We start from the raw sequence: 18,779 nt of genomic DNA, 5'->3' as shown, positions 1-18,779 counted from the left end.
CAGTAAAATCTTTTCATATCAGGATATAAAATAATATAGATATATTATACTGTAATCCTCTGATGTTCTAAGGTAGGCTATTAAAATGTTATTTAATAAAATGTCTACCCCCAAAAAAAAAAAAAAAAAAAAAAAAAAAAGGAGGTTTGTATCAAACCGTGGGTCAAAAATCATGATACAAACCGAATCGTGAGGTTGGTGTATCGTTACAGCCCCAGTAAAATTATATGTATATTTCATTGGTGGGATATAATATATTCGAGAAATATGTATTTTGTCTGTGAGGTGGTCATTCAGCACTGAAAATGGAATGTTACAGGCATCAAAGGGTTAAAAAGTAAAAAAAAGTTACAAAGATGAAAAATACAAAGCACACGTCCTAAATAAGACTTACGGAACACAGTTTGAAAGAAGTTTCTACGTTAAGCTGTTGAAGCTGCATTAAACGCGTTAGAAGAAGAAGTCGTCTAGGAAGAACAGTACAGTGCATTTTCATGCACTGTATTAACACAGTATGGTGAATTGTGTCTATACAGTGTCCACTAGGCTACAGTATACTATAGTCTAATGGAACACTTGATTTTTTTTTAATTAGTCGTTTAGATTAGTTTTACTGTTTGAGACTTAGCCTGTGTGCTGTTATTCATTGTTGTACCATCTACAATAAATCATCTAATCGCCGATCCTGATCCCGCCGTCAAGCTTTATTGACCATCTTCAATATAGTCGTGTTAATTTCGTCAGACGAGACGAGAGGAAATATGTTCGTCAACGACCTTTTTTTTTCATGACTAAGACAAGACGAAACACTGACCAAGACTATCTTAAGATGCATTATTGTTGACGAAAAAAGACGACTAAAATGTTTTGCATGAAATAAAAACTAAGATAAAATCTCTCTTCATTTTCATCTACAAAATGAGAAGACAGAATATCTAGCTGTTACGTTTTCAAAATATTCCGAATGAGTTCATACGCAACAGCTTTCCTGTAGGCTAGTCTACGTGCTGTTGCTGCAACCCTGTGGCTGCGGTCTACGAATATGACAGTGGTCCAGTCAAATATTTACTGTCTACGGTCAAATCCTAGCCGAGCTATAACTGTAGCTCGACTTACCTGTGCATGTAAACATACTGACTGACAAAAAATCAGAATGAGTAATTATAACAGACGAGTAGCCCTGTGGACACACAATATTGTTGGAAAATTGAGATGTGTGAAACACTATTTGACTCAAATGGTTATCAGAAATAATTTGTTATAAAAAAAATAAATAAAATGTGTTGACTAAAACTGACTAAGACTAAGATACCTTTAGTTTTCTTTTGACTAAAACGACGAGACTTTTAGTCAACTAAAACTTAACAAAAATGATATTTGAATGACTAAATATGACAAAGACTAAAAAGGACATTTCGTCACAAGACTAAGACTAGGACTAAATTAACACTACAATACAGACATTAGAACTAAAACACAACGCAACAACCAGAGAATCTAACATTTGGTGCCGTGACCCTTCTCGCAAAAGGAGAAGAAAGACGACAACATTTGGTTATCGTGGACCCGAATCGCAAAGAGGAGATGGAAGACGAGAACATCCAACGGGTTCAAAGAGACTTCGGGGCAGATTTTGGATTTTGAACATCTGTAAGAAGAGTCCATCTTGGCACCCTGATTGACGTGACTGAATCCCGGCTGGAAGCCTGCCAAGAGGGGAAACACTGCTGCACTGCGCACCCTGCATGCAGTGAAGACATTCTGACCAGGTGAAAGCAAAAAGTCTTTACTCCTTTATGCGGGAAAAAGAACCAAAGTAAAGCTAATTTATTAGATAAATTAGAAATTAAAAGCTGCACATTAATGAGAGTATTGAAGTTTGTGTCATTTAGTGTTTTGACAAGTAACATACCTATATCAATGATTGATGAGCTCTAGATGTCATTTGATATAAGAAGTTTTCTGGAAAAAAGTAAAAGGTCAAAGTGTACACATATTTTGGGTAATTGGATAGATTCGTGAACGAATTAAAAGTAGTAATCGATTAACTTACGGACAAGCTTGGGGGATTAAATCTTTTCTTTTTCTGTACTGCCATTACATGTTAAGCTGTGTGAGTTTTATGAGATAAATGCTGTGCGTGTGCCAATGAGAAAATAGGAGGAGTTGCTACAGTCATTATTTTGCTGAGTGAACTGTGTGGTTGTATCTCAACGGTCTTTGTTTAGTTTAATGGCCTAGGACTAAACTTAGTGCTACAGTGATACGAAATCGAGACGAAAGGAGACATAATCACCAGAGTGGGGTGTTTTGGTTGTGCAGTAATTGAAAAGTGGGATAGGGATTTTTTTGTTGACTAGGTCAACTGTGAATTTAACGAGAGATTGTTAAAGGTGTGAGAGACATTAATTTGTATCATTGTCCAGCCGTTTGGGGAGAAAAGAAACAGTCTGAGTTAAGTGGAACTGACACTGGTGAAATTTATTGTTGTGGCTTCATGCTGTGAGTAAAATAACTTACCAAGGGTCATGTTACGGAGCGAGAGAGATAGAGAGAGAGCGTGTTTCCTGGCGGGAGCGTGTGAGTGTGAAAAAAAAAAAATAAGGAGATAAACAACTTGTGAACAATTGAGAGGCGAACAAATTACTCACCAAATTTTCAAAGTGCAAAGTTGTCACTATATCACTACCACATCACAGGAAAATATAAAAAAAATATATTTAAAAGGATCACGTCACTGCACGAAACACATAGTACAATTTAATATTTAATGATTTGATATTAGCACAATCCAGATATGGTTCTTGGTAGGAAAACTAAGTTGCAGGCCTTAGCTGAGATACAAGACTATGTGTCAGATTGGATGGCAGTGAAATTACAATTGGGCAAATTTGAGAAAGAAAAATAGAGAAGTCGGAATTAGAGAGGTCCGAGACAGGATTTGGAGAACAGAGATGGACAGACGTGATTTGGAGGAACAACTCATGGAAGCGGATGTGTTGCCAGAACAGAGTGGAATGAGGCGAAGAGGAGTGGTCACAGAGGCCCACTCAACGGGGAGGAGCCAACTCCTCCCATACACACCAGCACCTATTGTGGGCGGGGGTCGCAACAAAGCACCCGCTTCAATCCGACTCTGCCTGACTTGGACTCAACAGCGTCATATGCCATGGTGGAGACATCTAGAAGTGCAGTGGACATTGATAAAGACAGCTTCATTGGACAGAATGCTGCTGTTATGGGAACCCCACATGGGCCAAGAAACAGCACCCCACCTGATCAACAGCCAGCAGGTGACACAAAACAAATCATTCTGGCCCCATCAGCAGCCACTGCTTTCTACAATCCACAAAGACAAGGAACAACGTCTGCAACCAACCATCATCAAACTGTTCCAATCCAGGATGGCTACCCAATGCCACTGGGCCTACCCCCCACTCCCCCATTGTTGTTACCAATGCCACTGGCTACCCAATGCCACTGGGCCTACCCCCACTCCCCCATTGTTGTTACCAATGCCACTGGCTACAAGCCCTTACCCACCTCACCCACCTGTCAACTCTTTCCCTACCCCACCACCCCTACCCCCACCTGTCAACTCTTTACCTCACCCACCCCCACCTCCCTCACCCCCACCTGCACCAGTAAATGATGGGGCATCTACATCCAATGCTGCCCAGGGAGCAACTGCTCCGGTAACAAGGCCAAAGATAATGAAAACCAGGCCAGCGATGGAGGACTGGGATGCCTGGGATGAGTCAGCTGATGAGGCACTCATATGCCCTGTGTGCACAGTAGCCACCACCGACGGCGTGTCTGTGCTTTACCAACCAGCGAGAACTGACAAGACCCTCTATGCTACTGCCTTGCTTGAAGAACACATCAAAATTGAATTCTTGATTGATACTGGTGCTGAACTTAGTCTTTTCATCCAACCTATTGGAGAAACACAAAATACCTGGTGGACCAACCGGAGAAAAATGCAGTCTGTAGCAGACAGCCCTAATCACCATTGGAGAAGGAGATGGAGAAGTCTTGTGGAACCTGAGAAGGCTAAAAAGAGAGGATCTCCTGGAACATCCTGCATGGGCTAAGGGAAGGAATGACTGTGGACTGTTGGAAATGGAACCTGTCAGACTGACTGGAAAACCACCTCTGTGTGTGAAACAATGTCCCATCAAGAACGGACAGATTGTGGCAGAATTGTTGATGTAAATGCAGCTGCCAAAGGAACTGGCAGTGATCAAAGTAAAGGCACATACAAGGCAAGACACCATTGAAGCAAGAGGCAATGCAATGGCAGATGCGGTGTCAAGAACAGCTGCAAGAAAAAGAGAGGGAGGGGATAACGAAACGACTAACGAGAATGGACACTGAAATGGAAACACGGACGGATCTAACGGTAACAGGAAAATTTTTGAAAATGACGATGAGAAATGCATGATGAGTGACAAAGAAGGTCAAGGAAACATCTGAAGGGGGAAAACGGGAAAGTTTGGCCAACATCATAGACATGCAGAACAGCTCGAGCCGAGAAGAAAAATGGATTTGGATTGAAAATGCGGCAAAGCTCCATGATGACAACTTGTGGAGGTTTGGAACACGAACAGTGGCTCAAGAAAGTCTTCTACCATATCTGACGGCGCAAATTCATTCGATTGGACACGTGGGAGTGGAGAAGATAAGGAACAGATTCATACAGGTCTGGTGGTCACCGAAGTTAACAGCAACGGCCACAGACATCGTCAAGTGGTGTGTCACCTGTCGGCAAAACAATCACGACAAGAAGGTTAAGTTGCCAATGCTGAAGACACCAGCTCCACCAGGACTATTCAGAGTTCTCCAGATAGATTACATCACTCTTCCCAAGTGCAAAGGCTACCAAGATGTTCTGGTTGTCCTGTGCAAGTTCTCCAGGTGGATTGAGGCATTCCCTGCATGATCTGGAATTGCACTACACACTGCCAAAGTCCTTGTGAAATACATCATTCCCCGATGTGGATTGCCATAACATAGTCGGCAGTGAAGGTCCAGGGTGAGAGAAAAGTGGATACATGCGAGCCATTGCAAACTAATAGAACCGCCTGAAACATGACGCGCTTGGGTAGGGTACGAATTCTATCTGAGTTTCCGCCAATCTTCTTTTAGCGGTGAGGTGTGAACTAGAGGGGGGAAGATTCATGGGAGACTTTCATTTTGACGGGGAATTTATTACGTCAGAGGAGAAATGAAAGGTTAGGGATCCGAGCGTAGAATCTTCCTTTGAGAATCCGAACATGCTCAGTGTTGTGGTAGTGGACTTTTAAAAAATTTGAAAAATTTTAGACTTAGATAAGTCTTATAATTGATTTTGATGATTAAATATGTGTGATTACTGATATATGAAATGTTTAATCTGGGGATACAATTACAATTGCCGATTTTCGAGAATGACTACAAATGGCTACTGTAGATCGAGAGGGGGGAGTAATCCTGTAGTCCTGGTTCTAGAGGTGGGTTTCTGGGGACACCCGTAAGGGAGCTGAACACGCAGCAACGGGTTAACCGGGGACTCACTGGGGGACCAGGATTGGGAGGATGCTACACCCCTATAATAGATTATTATATATATATATATATATATATATATATATATATACACTGTTGTTTTCATGACTATCCTTCAACTGATACTGCTCTTTCTTTTCACTTCACATGTGCCTATGAGGTTGCCGGGAGCCACAGACAACATCTGGGACAGAGACTTTGCCTTTGAACTGAACTGTTGCTGGCCGGTTTCATGAACTTCCAAAAGACTTTGTTTTCTTTTCTTTTAACTCTTAGAATGTGAGATAATCATCAGCAACATAATCAGTTTTTAAGTTTTCTTTCAAGCTGCCTGCACTTCATGTCTGCCTATTCGGGCTAGTATCTCCATCTGGCAAGGGCCGGGTTTTGTACACTGGTTGGCACCTGCCACGTTGGCATGATTGACGTTTGTATGTTGTAGTATAACAGGCTTTGTCTTAGGTTTTGACACGGAGACGGATCGAGGAAGCGACCCGAGGAGCATCTTCTGTCGGAAGGCTCAGCAGCCGCTTCTAATAACAACCACAACTGTTAGACTCTGCACAGTTTTACTGTTTGAGACTCAGCCTTTGTGCCATTATTCATTGTTGTACCATCTACAATAAATCATCATCTAATCGCCGATCCTGATCCCGCCGTCAAGCTTTATTGACCATCTTCAATACAGACATTAGAACTAAAAGACAACGCAACAACCAGAGAATCTAACAAGACGCAGCAGTAAAAAACAAAAACAAATATATCTGTAACAATTTTATAGATTTGCATTATTCAATCACTCATTTCACTCACCAAAAAAGGAATCAAACCCACGATGAGTGGGCATGCATTCTCTGCGGTACATGCCAAGGTGCCACTTGCCCACCATATGTGTAGCATAGCCTGCCTCCTTCAGAACTTCAGGCAGAAATTTTTCCTCCAGTGGCACACAGTAGGGTTGGCATGGCCATATGATCTGGTGCTGCATACCAGTGTGGATCTGGACACAAAAACAAGTCAAGTCAGTTTTATTTGTATAGCGCATTTAACATGCACAGAGTGCAACCCAAAGCGCTCCACATATAAGACATTGTCGTTGACACATAACAAAAGACAATAGATGCCGAACCGAGCAGCGTACCCGTGACACCAAAACATGACAAATACAAAAAATAACAAACACAAAAGATGCTGGACGGAGCGGCGTAGTCGCCAGCATATCCGTGACACCAAGACATACAAGACAGACAACAAACAAATTAATAAATAAAAAGTAAAAAAGAAAATAAAATGAAAAAGAAAAATCATGTTAAAATATAGCTGCAAGCAGCAATGAGGGGGCCAAGCAGAGGCCGGAGTAACCATGGCAACGAAATGCTGTTAGCTCAATGCTGCAATCAGATGTGTGGCCATAAGCTGTCAAAGCAAGTTTCACGTCTAGCACATCAAAAGTTACAAGGCAAAATGCATTTTTGCTAATTGCAGTGACCCTAGAGGTCAAAGGTCACAAAATTTATTCGGCATTCACCTGATGGGGTCATGAGTCCATGTACCAAGTTTGGTTTTGATACATGCAACGATTGTTGAGATATGAGCTCACTTCCTGTTTGGCGGCTTAAGCCACAAATTTCGATTGGATGTGACGGGCGGCACGCTTCTATCAATTGTTACAGAAATAAATGAAGTGACAAGGCATGGTCTGAAGATGGTCTGTGCCAATTTTGGTGAAGATCAGATGAAATTTGTGACCTGTGCGAAATTGTTGGTGTTTTTGAACAAATCAAATATGGCGGCCGAATAAATTATATTGATGTGACAAGTTGCCCTCAGTTGATCTAAGGACCTTTCACAGTATTACCAGACACCACTAGTACAATTTAATTCTAAGCACAGCAGCAGCTACAGGCCAAAAGGCATGTTTGTGAATTACAGCGCCCCCTAGAGGTCAAAGGTCACCACATTTCTTGAGGGTCCTCCTGATTGAGCTCACTTCCTGTTTGGCGGATTTTGATTGGCTTTTACGGGCGAACGGTAATACTTCTGAAGACAAAACGTGATAACTTTTGTGAGGCTTGGTCTGAAGATGATCTGTGTCAAATTGGTGGGAATCAGAGAAAGTATGTGACCCCTGATACATTTTAAGTGTTTTTGATGAAATCCAAAATGGCGGAAAATCCATCATGGCGGAAAATGACGTCATAGGGTGCGTTGAACTCGGCTTCGTCCAAGGATTCCAACAATACCCGACTTTTGATCGGACCAACAGGTCAAAAGTTACGTGCATGAACGCACGTCCAACTTTGGCCTGTTGGTGGTGCTAGAGGGTTTGAGTTGCCGACATGAAACTTGGTGACATGAATCATGGGACCGTCCCCAATCAGTGTGCCAAATTTACCAACTTTTTACCATACGGTTCTATGGGCTGCTTGGCCCCCAATTACAACATATATGAATGTATTGAAACATAGTGACATGATGCCATCTCTTTAGGGGGCTGTCTTTTTTGGACAGGTCTACGAAAGGTTATACTGCTTTGTGAATTACCCCAGTCAAAGAATTTACACAAATAAAGTAGCCTAGGCCTACTTTGATTTTCTGTAAACCATACTATTTACCTTTACTTATCCTTTTTAATAAGCATCAAGATGATCAGTGTGATTTTAGTCTTAGGCTACTAACCTTAATTGCCCTCAATTAATTTTTTTTTTTTTTTAAACCGCAACTATTTTTGCAATTTTCACTTCCTCCCGCAATTTCTTCGCAAAACACAGCTGTGGATATGCGTTCATTTGGGAATCTGTGCATCTCAAAATCCTCTCGTGAATGATCCGCCATTTAACCTTACCAGAGCGGAGCTCAGCCCTATCTAGAGTCGTCTTGTGCTGATGTGTTTGCACTTTACCGCTGGTCGGGAAACAAATAAACAAACTTCGTTAGTGGGACGAAAGTACATAAATCAGAAAGTACATAAGGTATATTAAGTTGTGTTTTAGTATTATATTTGCATTACTTTAGCTTGGGTTTTGTATTATTACCTAGAAATATGCTAACCATTACCTGTCTGGAACTGAAGCAGGAATCATAATAAGTTATTAAAACCTTCGGGGCTAACCCCTTTCATTTCTGCTGCAGCAGGTTGTGCGCAACAGAGTAGACGGACATAAGATACAGTCTGAGGAGTTGCAGCTTTATTCAGTTACCCGCAGTTGAAACTAAACCTAAGTTTCCCTCACAAACTTTGATTTGGTCGCTATACTGTAGCTTATTCCCAGCTGAGCCGTTTATGAGTGTTTAGTCCTAAATGAAAACGATTCATACTCTCTAGCCACTCACTCGCAATTCACTGACGTCATGTTCACTTAAAGGAGCCACACATACTGTAGGGCTAGGCTACTGTTATGTTGACTGCTGTACTATTGAGGACTATTATGAGTTCTGTCCATCATTTGGTGGTAGGTAAAATTACTGCAATAAAATTATGCTTATTAAATGCTTTCCCAAATCACTTTTCACAATTTTTTTTCAAGAGTAATATTATCGGTTATCGTATCGGTCACAACAAACCAATAAATATCGGTTATCGTTATCGGCCCTAAAATTCCATATCGGTGCATCTCTAATGAAAAGTATGAGCATGTACAGCACTCAATATTAATTGGGGCTCCTTTTGCCTGAATTACTGCAGCAATGCGGCGTGGCATGGAGTCGATCAGTCTGTGGCACTGCTCAGGTGTTATGAGAGCCCAGGTTGCTCTGATAGTGGCCTTCAGCTCTTCTGCATTGTTGGGTCTGGCGTATCGCATCTTCCTCTTCACAATACCCCATAGATTTTCAATGGGGTTAAGGTCAAGCGAGTTTGCTGGCCAATTAAGAACAGGGATACCATGGTCCTTAAACCAGGTACTGGTAGCTTTGGCACTGTGTGCAAGTCCTGTTGGAAAATGAAATCTGCATCTCCATAAAGTTGGTCAGCAACAGGAAGCATGAAGTGCTCTAAAACTTCCTGGTAGACGGCTGCGTTGACCGTGGACCTCAGAAAACACAGTGGGCCAATACCAGCAGATGACATGGCACCCCAAACCATCACTGACTGTGGAAACTTTACACTGGACTTCAAGCAATGTGGATTCTGTGCCTCTCCTCTCTTCCTCCAGACTCTGGGACCTTGATTTCCAAAGGAAATGCAAAATTTACTTTCATCAGAGAACATAACTTTGGACCACTCAGCAGCAGTCCAGCCTTTTTGTCTTTAGCCCAGGCAAGACACTTCTGACGCGGTCTCTTGTTCAAGAGTGGCTTGACACAAGGAATGCGACAGCTGAAACCCATGTCTTGCATACGTCTGTGCGTGGTGGTTCTTGAAGCACTGACTCCAGCTGTAGTCCACTCTTTGTGAATTTCCCCCACATAATTGAATGGGTTTTGTTTCACAAGCCTCTCCAGGGTGCGGTTATCCCTATTGCTTGTACACTTTTTTTCTACCACATCTTTTCCTTCCCTTCGCCTCTCTATTAATGTGCTTGGACACAGAGCTCTGTGAACAGCCAGCCTCTTTAGCAATGACCTTTTGTGTCTTGCCCTCCTTGTGCAAGGTGTCAATGGTCATCTTTTGGACAACTGTCAAGTCAGCAGTAGTCTTCCCCATGATTGTGCAGCCTACAGAACTAGACTGAGAGACCATTTAAAGGCTTTTGCAGGTGTTTTGAGCTAATTAGCTGAGTGTGGCACCAGGTGTCTTCAATATTGAACCTTTTCACAATATTCTAATTTTATGAGATACTGAATTTGGGGTTTTTATTGTTTCACAAGTTTCACTTTTTGAACGGAATTACTGAAATAAATCAACTTTTTCATGATCTTCTAATTATATGACCAGCACCTGTAGTAGCCTATAGCTTAATTAGGCTACCCTCGTTTGGGCATATTCATTAACCCAGTGATACCTGGAAACACCTCGAAATTACGCTGTTGTCTGTTAGGCTAAAGTTGCGATTTATTGTTTATTTATTTATTTAACAGAGGTAGCCTATAGCAATAGCAGCAACATTTTCTTTTATTTGGACTTCAAAAAGACTTTAACTTTCATTAGGCAAATTAAACAAGCCTATGAGGAACATTTAGAAACCCAGAAATTTTCTAAAAGTACGCCTCCTGCCAGGAAGACAACATTTCTCTTTTTTTTTTTTAAGTATATTTTTTGGGCTTTTTATGCCTTTAATTAGATAGGATAGTGGAGATTGACAGGAAGTGAGTGGGAGAGAGAGTGGGGGTGGGATCCGGAAAGGACCACGGGGCGGGAATCGAACCAGGGTCGCCGGCGTACGGTGCAGGTGCCCCAGCCAGTCGTGCCACTGCTGGGGCTGGAAGACAACATTTCTGATGTTTGATTGAAAATGACAGGACACTCGAACATGGGGGGCTGGGATATGTTCACTTTTGCAACATAGGCAGACAATTTTTTCCTTGTGCCCTGTCATTATAATACATTTTAAGCACGTTGCTTGACAGGCTTTCTATCACTGTATACTGAGACTACAGTTGACAAAATTGCCTTGTTTAATGCTAAATTAGATTTTACACTAGGACTCCGAATGAGACACTATGCGCACCATGTTGGCTATACGGCATATTAAAATGAAAAATAAAGACTTGAAGACTTCGGCTAAAGTAACCTTGGAGTTAAGTATGATTAGTTGACGGCTCTGTGAAATGCGGTCAACACTGCCACCTCGCGGCAGAAAATTGCAATTTTTAAGGTGGAATCGAAACTTAACTCGGCTGTATTTTGCTGGGCTAACTTCTACAAAAAATCTTCATAAACTTTCAGCGAAACCATCTTGAACAAATGCACTAGAGTGAGGACAGCAAAGAGAGTGCACTTTATAACAATTGAGCATACCTGTCAACACTCCCGTTTTTCCCGGGTTTCTCCCGTATTTCAAGGTCATCTCCCAGCACCCTCCCGTTTTGTTATTTCTCCCGGAAAACTCCCGTAATTTGCATGGCCATCAAACTTCATTTTATAATTATTGATCCATTCAGGTTGCCAGATTGTATATGAAAATACACCCTACACATACACGATCACTTAGTTTCAATTTCAACTGTTTTGTCATAGACTAAAACCTGGCAACCCAAAACCCAAATAAGGAAGCGGGTGCCAACTGCGCAGCCTCGTCGTAAGCAAGCGGGGCTAGTTGAATGGCCTACTCCAGAACTAGCTGTTGTGAAATTGTTGGGAATTTAATTGATTAACACATCACATAAACTGTTATACAACTGAGTGTTGTTGATACACTGAACTTGTTCCCTCGGAACCAAATCTGACAGCAAGCAGCTTTGGAGTTTTGGAAGTAGGCTGCAGGCAGGCAGCTGGTGGATACATAACTGGCATGCTTAAGGTAATGGTAAGGTAAAAGCAACGACTGAAATGCAGCCGGTCAGCATCTTCACTGAAAATACAGGACGCAGCATACACACCTGGTATTTCCCGGTCATCAGCTGGTTCCTGGAGGGTGTGCACAGCGGTTGAACGTAATAATTCTCCAATTGGACTCCACTTTTTGACAGTCTGTCCAAGTTCGGAGTTTTAATTTCGGATCCATGAAAACCTACATCATTCCACCCTAAATCGTCAGCTAAAATGAAGACTATATGTGGTGGTTTAGCCTCTAAAATCTGCAAGTAAAACAAGGTAAAAATACCCAATACGGTGAAGTCTATTCCCATTTTAGTATCGTCACACTGAAACGCTAATGAGCAGTTAGTCTACTTTGTAGCCGACCTAACGTTACAATTCGCATGAGTTTCAGTTAATGGTAGGCTTACTGTTGTTTTCTGAACACAGAAGCAATCTTTGCTATATTTATGAAGTTCCTTCACACGCAGACTTTCCGCATTTTGTTGAAGTAACATCCGTATTCATCAACCAATCAGGTGATGAGTAATCATGTGAACATCTGACGTTGGTGAGTGGTTGCACAGCGGCAGTTGTGCATAAAGCGCAATTTAGCTTTCGACATTTCCCTCCAGTTATGCTAACCCCCAGGCCTACCACGGTTATGCATTTGAAGAAAAACTGTCAAAACTTTCAGATTTTGGGAGATCCTTTGTTTGAATTGACTATAGTGAGAAGATAAAACTCATAGGCAGTATCTGATAGGCCTACATTAAACTATGAGCAGTATTTCTGAAAGGCCTACATGTATTTAAAATATGAATAATAATATTATAAAATGCCTTCATATTTTGTATCGCAATAGCCTACTTCAGTGTTTTGTATTTTTTTAAATACTGTAAAATACTTTCTGAGAAACTCCTACTCCTACTCTGGCCGCCATGGCTCCTCCTCAAGAATTGATTATATTTTTATCAGCCCATCCATCTTAAATAACATTAGTCTTATTAATATGCTGCCCATCTTGCTTTCTGACCACGCCCCAGTTATGTGTACATTGACACCAGTTGTTAATCACCCTAAAGTGCGCAGGTGGAGGTTCAATGATTCTCTCCTTAGTAATAAGGCCTTTTTGGCGCATATGAAAGAACAGCTTACTGAATTTATTGATCACAACAAAGAAAGCTGCACCAATGCTCAAACAATGTGGGAGTCAGCTAAATGTTTCATAAGGGGTATATGTATTGGCTTTTCTTCTAAATTGCATTCTGAACGTAACAAAAGGCTTAATGACATTGAGAGACAAATTACAAGAATAGAGCAAGAGCAATTAACAGCGCCCTCAGTAACCAACGTAAACCTACTCACTGCACTTAGAGGGGAATACCGAAGTATATCTCTTGAAAAAGCAGAGTTTATATTGCATAGAACAAAGCAAAGATATTACAATGATGGTGACCGTCCAAGCAGGCTACTAGCCCTCAGACTTAAACAATGTGAATCTAAAGCACTACTCAATGCAATCCGGACAACAGAGGGCCAAGTTGTAACAAAACTTGATAGTATTAATGACGTGTTTAAAGTTTTTACTGAAACCTCTATGCATCAGAAGGCCAACTAGATGCTGAAAGTGTGCCACATTTCTTCACAGTCTAGCATTACCTACTTTAGAGAGTGATGACATGGCAGACCTGGAAAATCCTATATCATTGAAAGAACTTTCAGCAGTGAAATCCTTAAATAGAGGCAAATCACCTGGTCTGGACGGCCTACCCCCTGAATTTTATGTAGCGTTCTGGGACCAGGTAGGACCATTAATATTAGACTCTATAAACTATGCAATTAAACAGGGATCATTTCATAGAGATCAAAGGAATGCATTGATTACTATTCTCCTTAAAAAAAAGGCAAGGACCCACTGGAATGCTCCAGTTACCGGCCTATCTCACTGATTTGTGGAGATATGAAAATTTATTCTAAGGTGCTGGTCACTCGTATGGAAACCGTAGTGGGCAAACTCATACACTTTGATCAAACAGGATTTCTTAAGGAGAGGGTCGCATCTGATAATATCAGAAGGCTCTTTCACATTATTGATGTGGCTGACTCTCTTAAAGAGGACTGTGCTGTTCTTGATGCAGAAAAGGCATTCGACCACCGTGGGGGTATTTATGGATGGTTCTGGAGAGGTTTGGTTTCGGGCCAAAGTATATCTCTATGTTAAAAACTCTATACAGTGGAGCCACAGCCTCTGTCCTCACTGGTTCCTTTCAATCCACACCCTTTAACTTACACAGAGGAAGAAGGCAAGGCTGTCCATGCTCACCTTTACTGTTTGCCCTGTCTTTAGAGCCTCTGGCGCAGGCCATTAGAGACAGCAAGGTAATATACCCTATAACTGTAGACCACTCTAGACATTTTCTCTCACTGTATGCCGATGACTGCCTTCTTTTCCTCTCTAATATTCAGGAATCCTTACCACATGTTATGACTCTTTTCAGATATTTTCATAATATATCAGGGTATAAAATAAACTGGTCTAAATCTGCCATTTTCCCTTTGAATTTAGCGGCATCAATGCTCAGCTACCAGCCGACATCTCTGTCTGCTTCTCCTTCACCTACCTTGGCATAGAGATTTATCCTAGTCTTCATAAAATTGTTAATGAAAACTTTTATGGAATGAAAAAGAAAGTAGAGCGGGATCTAAAGAGATGGGGCTCTCTTCAAGTATCAATGCAAGGCAGAATTTCAACTATCAAAATGAATATCTTACCCCGTGTAAATTTTCTGTTCTTCATGATTCCAGTTGCTCCTCCACCTAAATTTATTTCTGAAAATGCACTCTCTCATGTCACAGTTTATTTGGGGTGGAAAATGTGCCAGAATTAAATGAACAACTTTACAAGTTGGGCAGCCGTGGCCCATTGGTTAGCACTCTGGACTTGTAACCGGAGGGTTGCCGGTTCGAGCCCCGACCAGTGGGCCGCGCCTGAAGTGCCCTTGAGCAAGGCACCTAAACCCTCACTGCTCCCTGAGCGCCGCCGTTGAAGCAGGCAGCTCACTGCGCCGGGATTAGTGTGTGCTTCACCTCACTGTGTGTTCACTGTGTGCTGTTTGTGTTTCACTACTTCACCGATTGGGTTAAATACAGAGACCAAATTTCCCTCACGGGATCAACTATACTTATACAAAGAAGCAAGCTTGGCGCTCCCTAATCTACATTTCTATTACTATGCCTTCCAAATTAGGTCATTACAGGTGTGGAGACACCAGGATTCACAAGTCCCATGGCGGGCAATAGAGGCGGCACGTGTTCAACGTATCCAGCGACATTATGGGACTATCATAGTTAACTCCCTTAATGTCTGGAGGAAAACCGAAAAAATGCTGGGCGTAACAAGTAAATTTTACAAAAGTTCTCCATTATGGAACAATTATAACTTTCAGTCAGGAGGGAAGCCATTTGTATTTCCATGTTGGGCTCGTAAAGGAGTCACTGTTTTCGGCGATTTATTTGACAATACTGCACTGCGCCAATTTTTAGACATAAAAACGACTTTGATCTGGCAGGTACGTCATACTTCCTTTACCTTAGGCTAAGATCTGCTATGAAGGCTTACGGAGTGCCCTGGGATCATCAGAGCACCCAATGGAAAAGTGGGTCAGACCCATGCAAAACTCCAGAGGGACTGTAACAGTCATTTACAATGCTATAATCCTTCACCAATCAGGACATTTTCCATGGGAAATGGAACTGAAAACACTTGGCCCAGCTCTTTTATGGGAAAATATATGGGAAAACTTGAGTAACGCCTCAAAAAATCTTGCGCATCAACTCATACACTTCAAGCTGATACATCGGGCATATGCTACTCCATTGAAATGCTTCCAAATGAAATTAGTCCCAAACCCTATTTGCACTCACTGCCCAGATCAGGCACTTGGCACAACAATGCACATGTTTTGGGAGTGCACCCCAATCAGACGCTTCTGGACTGATGTACTTTCTATAATGTCATTGTTACTGAATGTTGATATACAACCTAGCCCCTCCCTCTGCCTTCTTAATGATGATTCCCAGCTATCCATCACTTTCAACCAACATAGACTACTCTTGGCAGGGCTTACGGCTGCAAAAAAGACCATATTAAGGCTTTGGTTCCACCCTAATCTACATTTAACACAATATTGGCTAACTGCCTGCCAGTATATTACCTCTCTTGAGTGTACTACTGCACGCCTCAACAAGGCCAAACTAATAACTATCCAGGCATGGTCGTGGATTACACGGTCCATACAAGATCTCCTTGTGAAACAGAATATTCTGACCTGAGTGTAGGATTTATTATCATTACTATTATTACTATTGTTATTATTTTTATTATTATTATTGTTATTATTCTTATTATTTATTTATTGACTTTTTTAACTGATTTATTTTTTATGGGGCTTTATACTTCTTAGCTAATGTTGACAATGTGACTGCTATCTTTAATCTCCTTCACTATATCACTTTTGTCTGTCAGAGCTATGTATTGAGTGTCGTACTGTAGTTTGTGGTGTGTATGTTCAAGTTAAATGCGACTGTAAATGTAACGTCTCATTCTTTTCTAATAAAAATGTTAATCACAAAAAAAATAAAGCGTGAGCATGCCACACTATCCACAGCTGTGGTAGCGGGGGTAGGAGGATTACTGTTAGCGCAGGATTTATATAAAATTTTTCAACAGAAGGCCTGCCTCGAATGCAGGCTTGCCCAAAAAAAAAAGGCCTGTGGTTTGCGCAGCCTACAGTAAGTAGGTCTTGGTGAGTTAGGAGTCCTCTCGACTTCTTTTAAGCTGTCTCAGGAGGTGGAAAGTTGCGTTCGTTGGGGGCATGGCCAGATTAACAATTCACAGACCCTTGGGAACAAATGTCTGATGGCCCCCCCTGCCCCCCAGCCAACGTGAATTGGGCGGTTAGTTAATATTTTTATTGCCATTTAAAGGGACACCAGGCAAGCCTGATGCTTTTTCTCTACGAAACTCCCCCTTGCTCGGTCTGAAGCTCTTTTCCTTTTCTTTGCGTCTTCTGTCAAGGGTTTTCGCTGCTTCTTCGCCGGCTCTGCCATTATACATACGTTTGCAACAATCTCTAGCGTTTCGTTAGCCTGCCTCTGTGCTGTAAACTGATCCTGCTTCGGTCGGCGGCTAGGATACACCGAACTTGCAAGTGGGATATTCTTCCTACAGGCAGTAGGGGCGGGCGAGAGCCTTCATTCGCCCCGTAATGAGTCATTTAACCATATACCGACTTACGAAGATGATTAATTAACACGAAAACGTTGCCTGGTGTCCCTTTAAAGCACGAGCGCATCTGTGAGGCCAAGCCTCACCAAGTAGCCCGTTTGTTTACAACTAACATTACATTTAATTAAACTGCTTATAGGCTATGCCGAAATAGTTTCAACATTTTGAATATCAGTGTCGGGTAAATTAGGAAATGTTCTCAAAGTAGCCTTATGGCTGAAAGCTGCTTGGGATAACCATACAAAAAGTTAAAAACAGATGACATGATGCGCGTCACTGACGTAATGCGCAAATAATATAGCCTAGATATTCCAATATATTCGAATACATGTGTTTATTTTAGAGGGGATATTCAAACGTCATTTTTGAGCAATTTTGACAGCCTTGTCCACTGTAGGCTACGCCATTCGTCTATTAACACCTTTCACCTAACCCCGGTGAGTGGGGGTCGCTATAATGCGTGTGAAATAGCACCATTGGGTAGCCTATGCGAAATGGCCTTAAAATCGTTCCGGTGTTGTGTCCCTTCTGGTTTCTCCACCTACTGGTTTTCTATGCGCGTGCATGCGCTGCAGCAGTTGTCAGACATTCACAAACAAGTTGTTTTAGGCGGTTTGAAGTCGCCATATGGCATGAGCCGCTACATTACAGCCACTTTCGGACAAAAGACATGTAAAAAAAATATATGTTTTGAAAACTAACATTAAACTGGATTCCATCCCGCAAAAGCAACACACGCGTGACTCTCTCCAGCCTGATTCCCTACTCTTTGAGCCAACTAATATGTTACGCAAACTATTGTAGGCTACCATCAATTATAACGTAGGCAACACCCAGGTAACATGTTGTCCAGGCTATCTGAAACAAGTGGTTGCCCTTCATCTACAACAACTGGTTACCTTGGGCTGCGGTTACATGCTGCTATTCCGAAATGCCGCTACTTAGACATTGGCATCTAATTGTCGAAGTGGCGGCATTAACATTAATTTTCAAGCGTCCCACTACAGCGAGTCACATTTGAAATGTCGAGTAGCCTAAATTATAGCCTATAGTGCGTGCATCTCAACGGAAGAGATTTTGGAGAGAAAGAGAGAGGATTTAACCTAGGTGATGATTATTTGTGTGGTGGTAATTAGACTTGAGTATGGATACCTACGAATTGTTTTGAATAAAAAAAACGATGAAAAAAAAGACAACGAATGAAATGTGACCCTGCAAGGCAAAACCAGTCGTTTTGGTAAAATTTACAAAATTAAGTTATTGTACTCACACGAACGGCCATAAACTAAGCTTTCCAACAAGATGTATATCGAGGGTATTGCAAATAGTATTGGGTGGATAGTCGCCGACCTATAGGGTGCGTCTAGATTTCTAGGCTATCACCGACCCTCATTAGATGTGTGCTCAGGTCCCCGGGCAACTGCCCACATGCCCTTCTTGACTCATGTTGCCCTTCAAATAGGGAAAATAAATAAATAAATCGTACAATGGATGCAGAATTTCGCGTAGGCCTAGATAAAAAAAAAAAATCGCAAAGCCTCATTC

General features: G+C 41.7%; 1 protein-coding gene across 1 annotated transcript in view; it reads right to left on the bottom strand.

Annotated features, from left to right (window-relative positions):
* The window catches only part of arsb (arylsulfatase B), a 139,443-nt gene extending 126,959 nt beyond the window's left edge, over nt 1–12,484 (bottom strand). The window contains exons 1-2 of the mRNA XM_048258943.1: nt 12,028–12,484; nt 6,361–6,547 (exon numbers count right to left, since the gene is read on the bottom strand). Of these exons, the coding sequence (XP_048114900.1) occupies nt 6,361–6,547; nt 12,028–12,276 (436 nt within the window). The 5' untranslated portion in view covers nt 12,277–12,484. The remainder of the gene's footprint in view (nt 1–6,360; nt 6,548–12,027) is intronic.
* Nucleotides 12,485–18,779: the final 6,295 nt, after the last annotated feature.

This window comes from Alosa alosa, chromosome 12 (assembly GCF_017589495.1).
Source record: "Alosa alosa isolate M-15738 ecotype Scorff River chromosome 12, AALO_Geno_1.1, whole genome shotgun sequence".
Lineage (NCBI taxonomy): Eukaryota > Metazoa > Chordata > Actinopteri > Clupeiformes > Clupeidae > Alosa > Alosa alosa.
The sequence above is the reverse complement of the archived record's forward strand: the minus strand, read 5'-3'. Positions and strand labels throughout refer to the sequence as shown.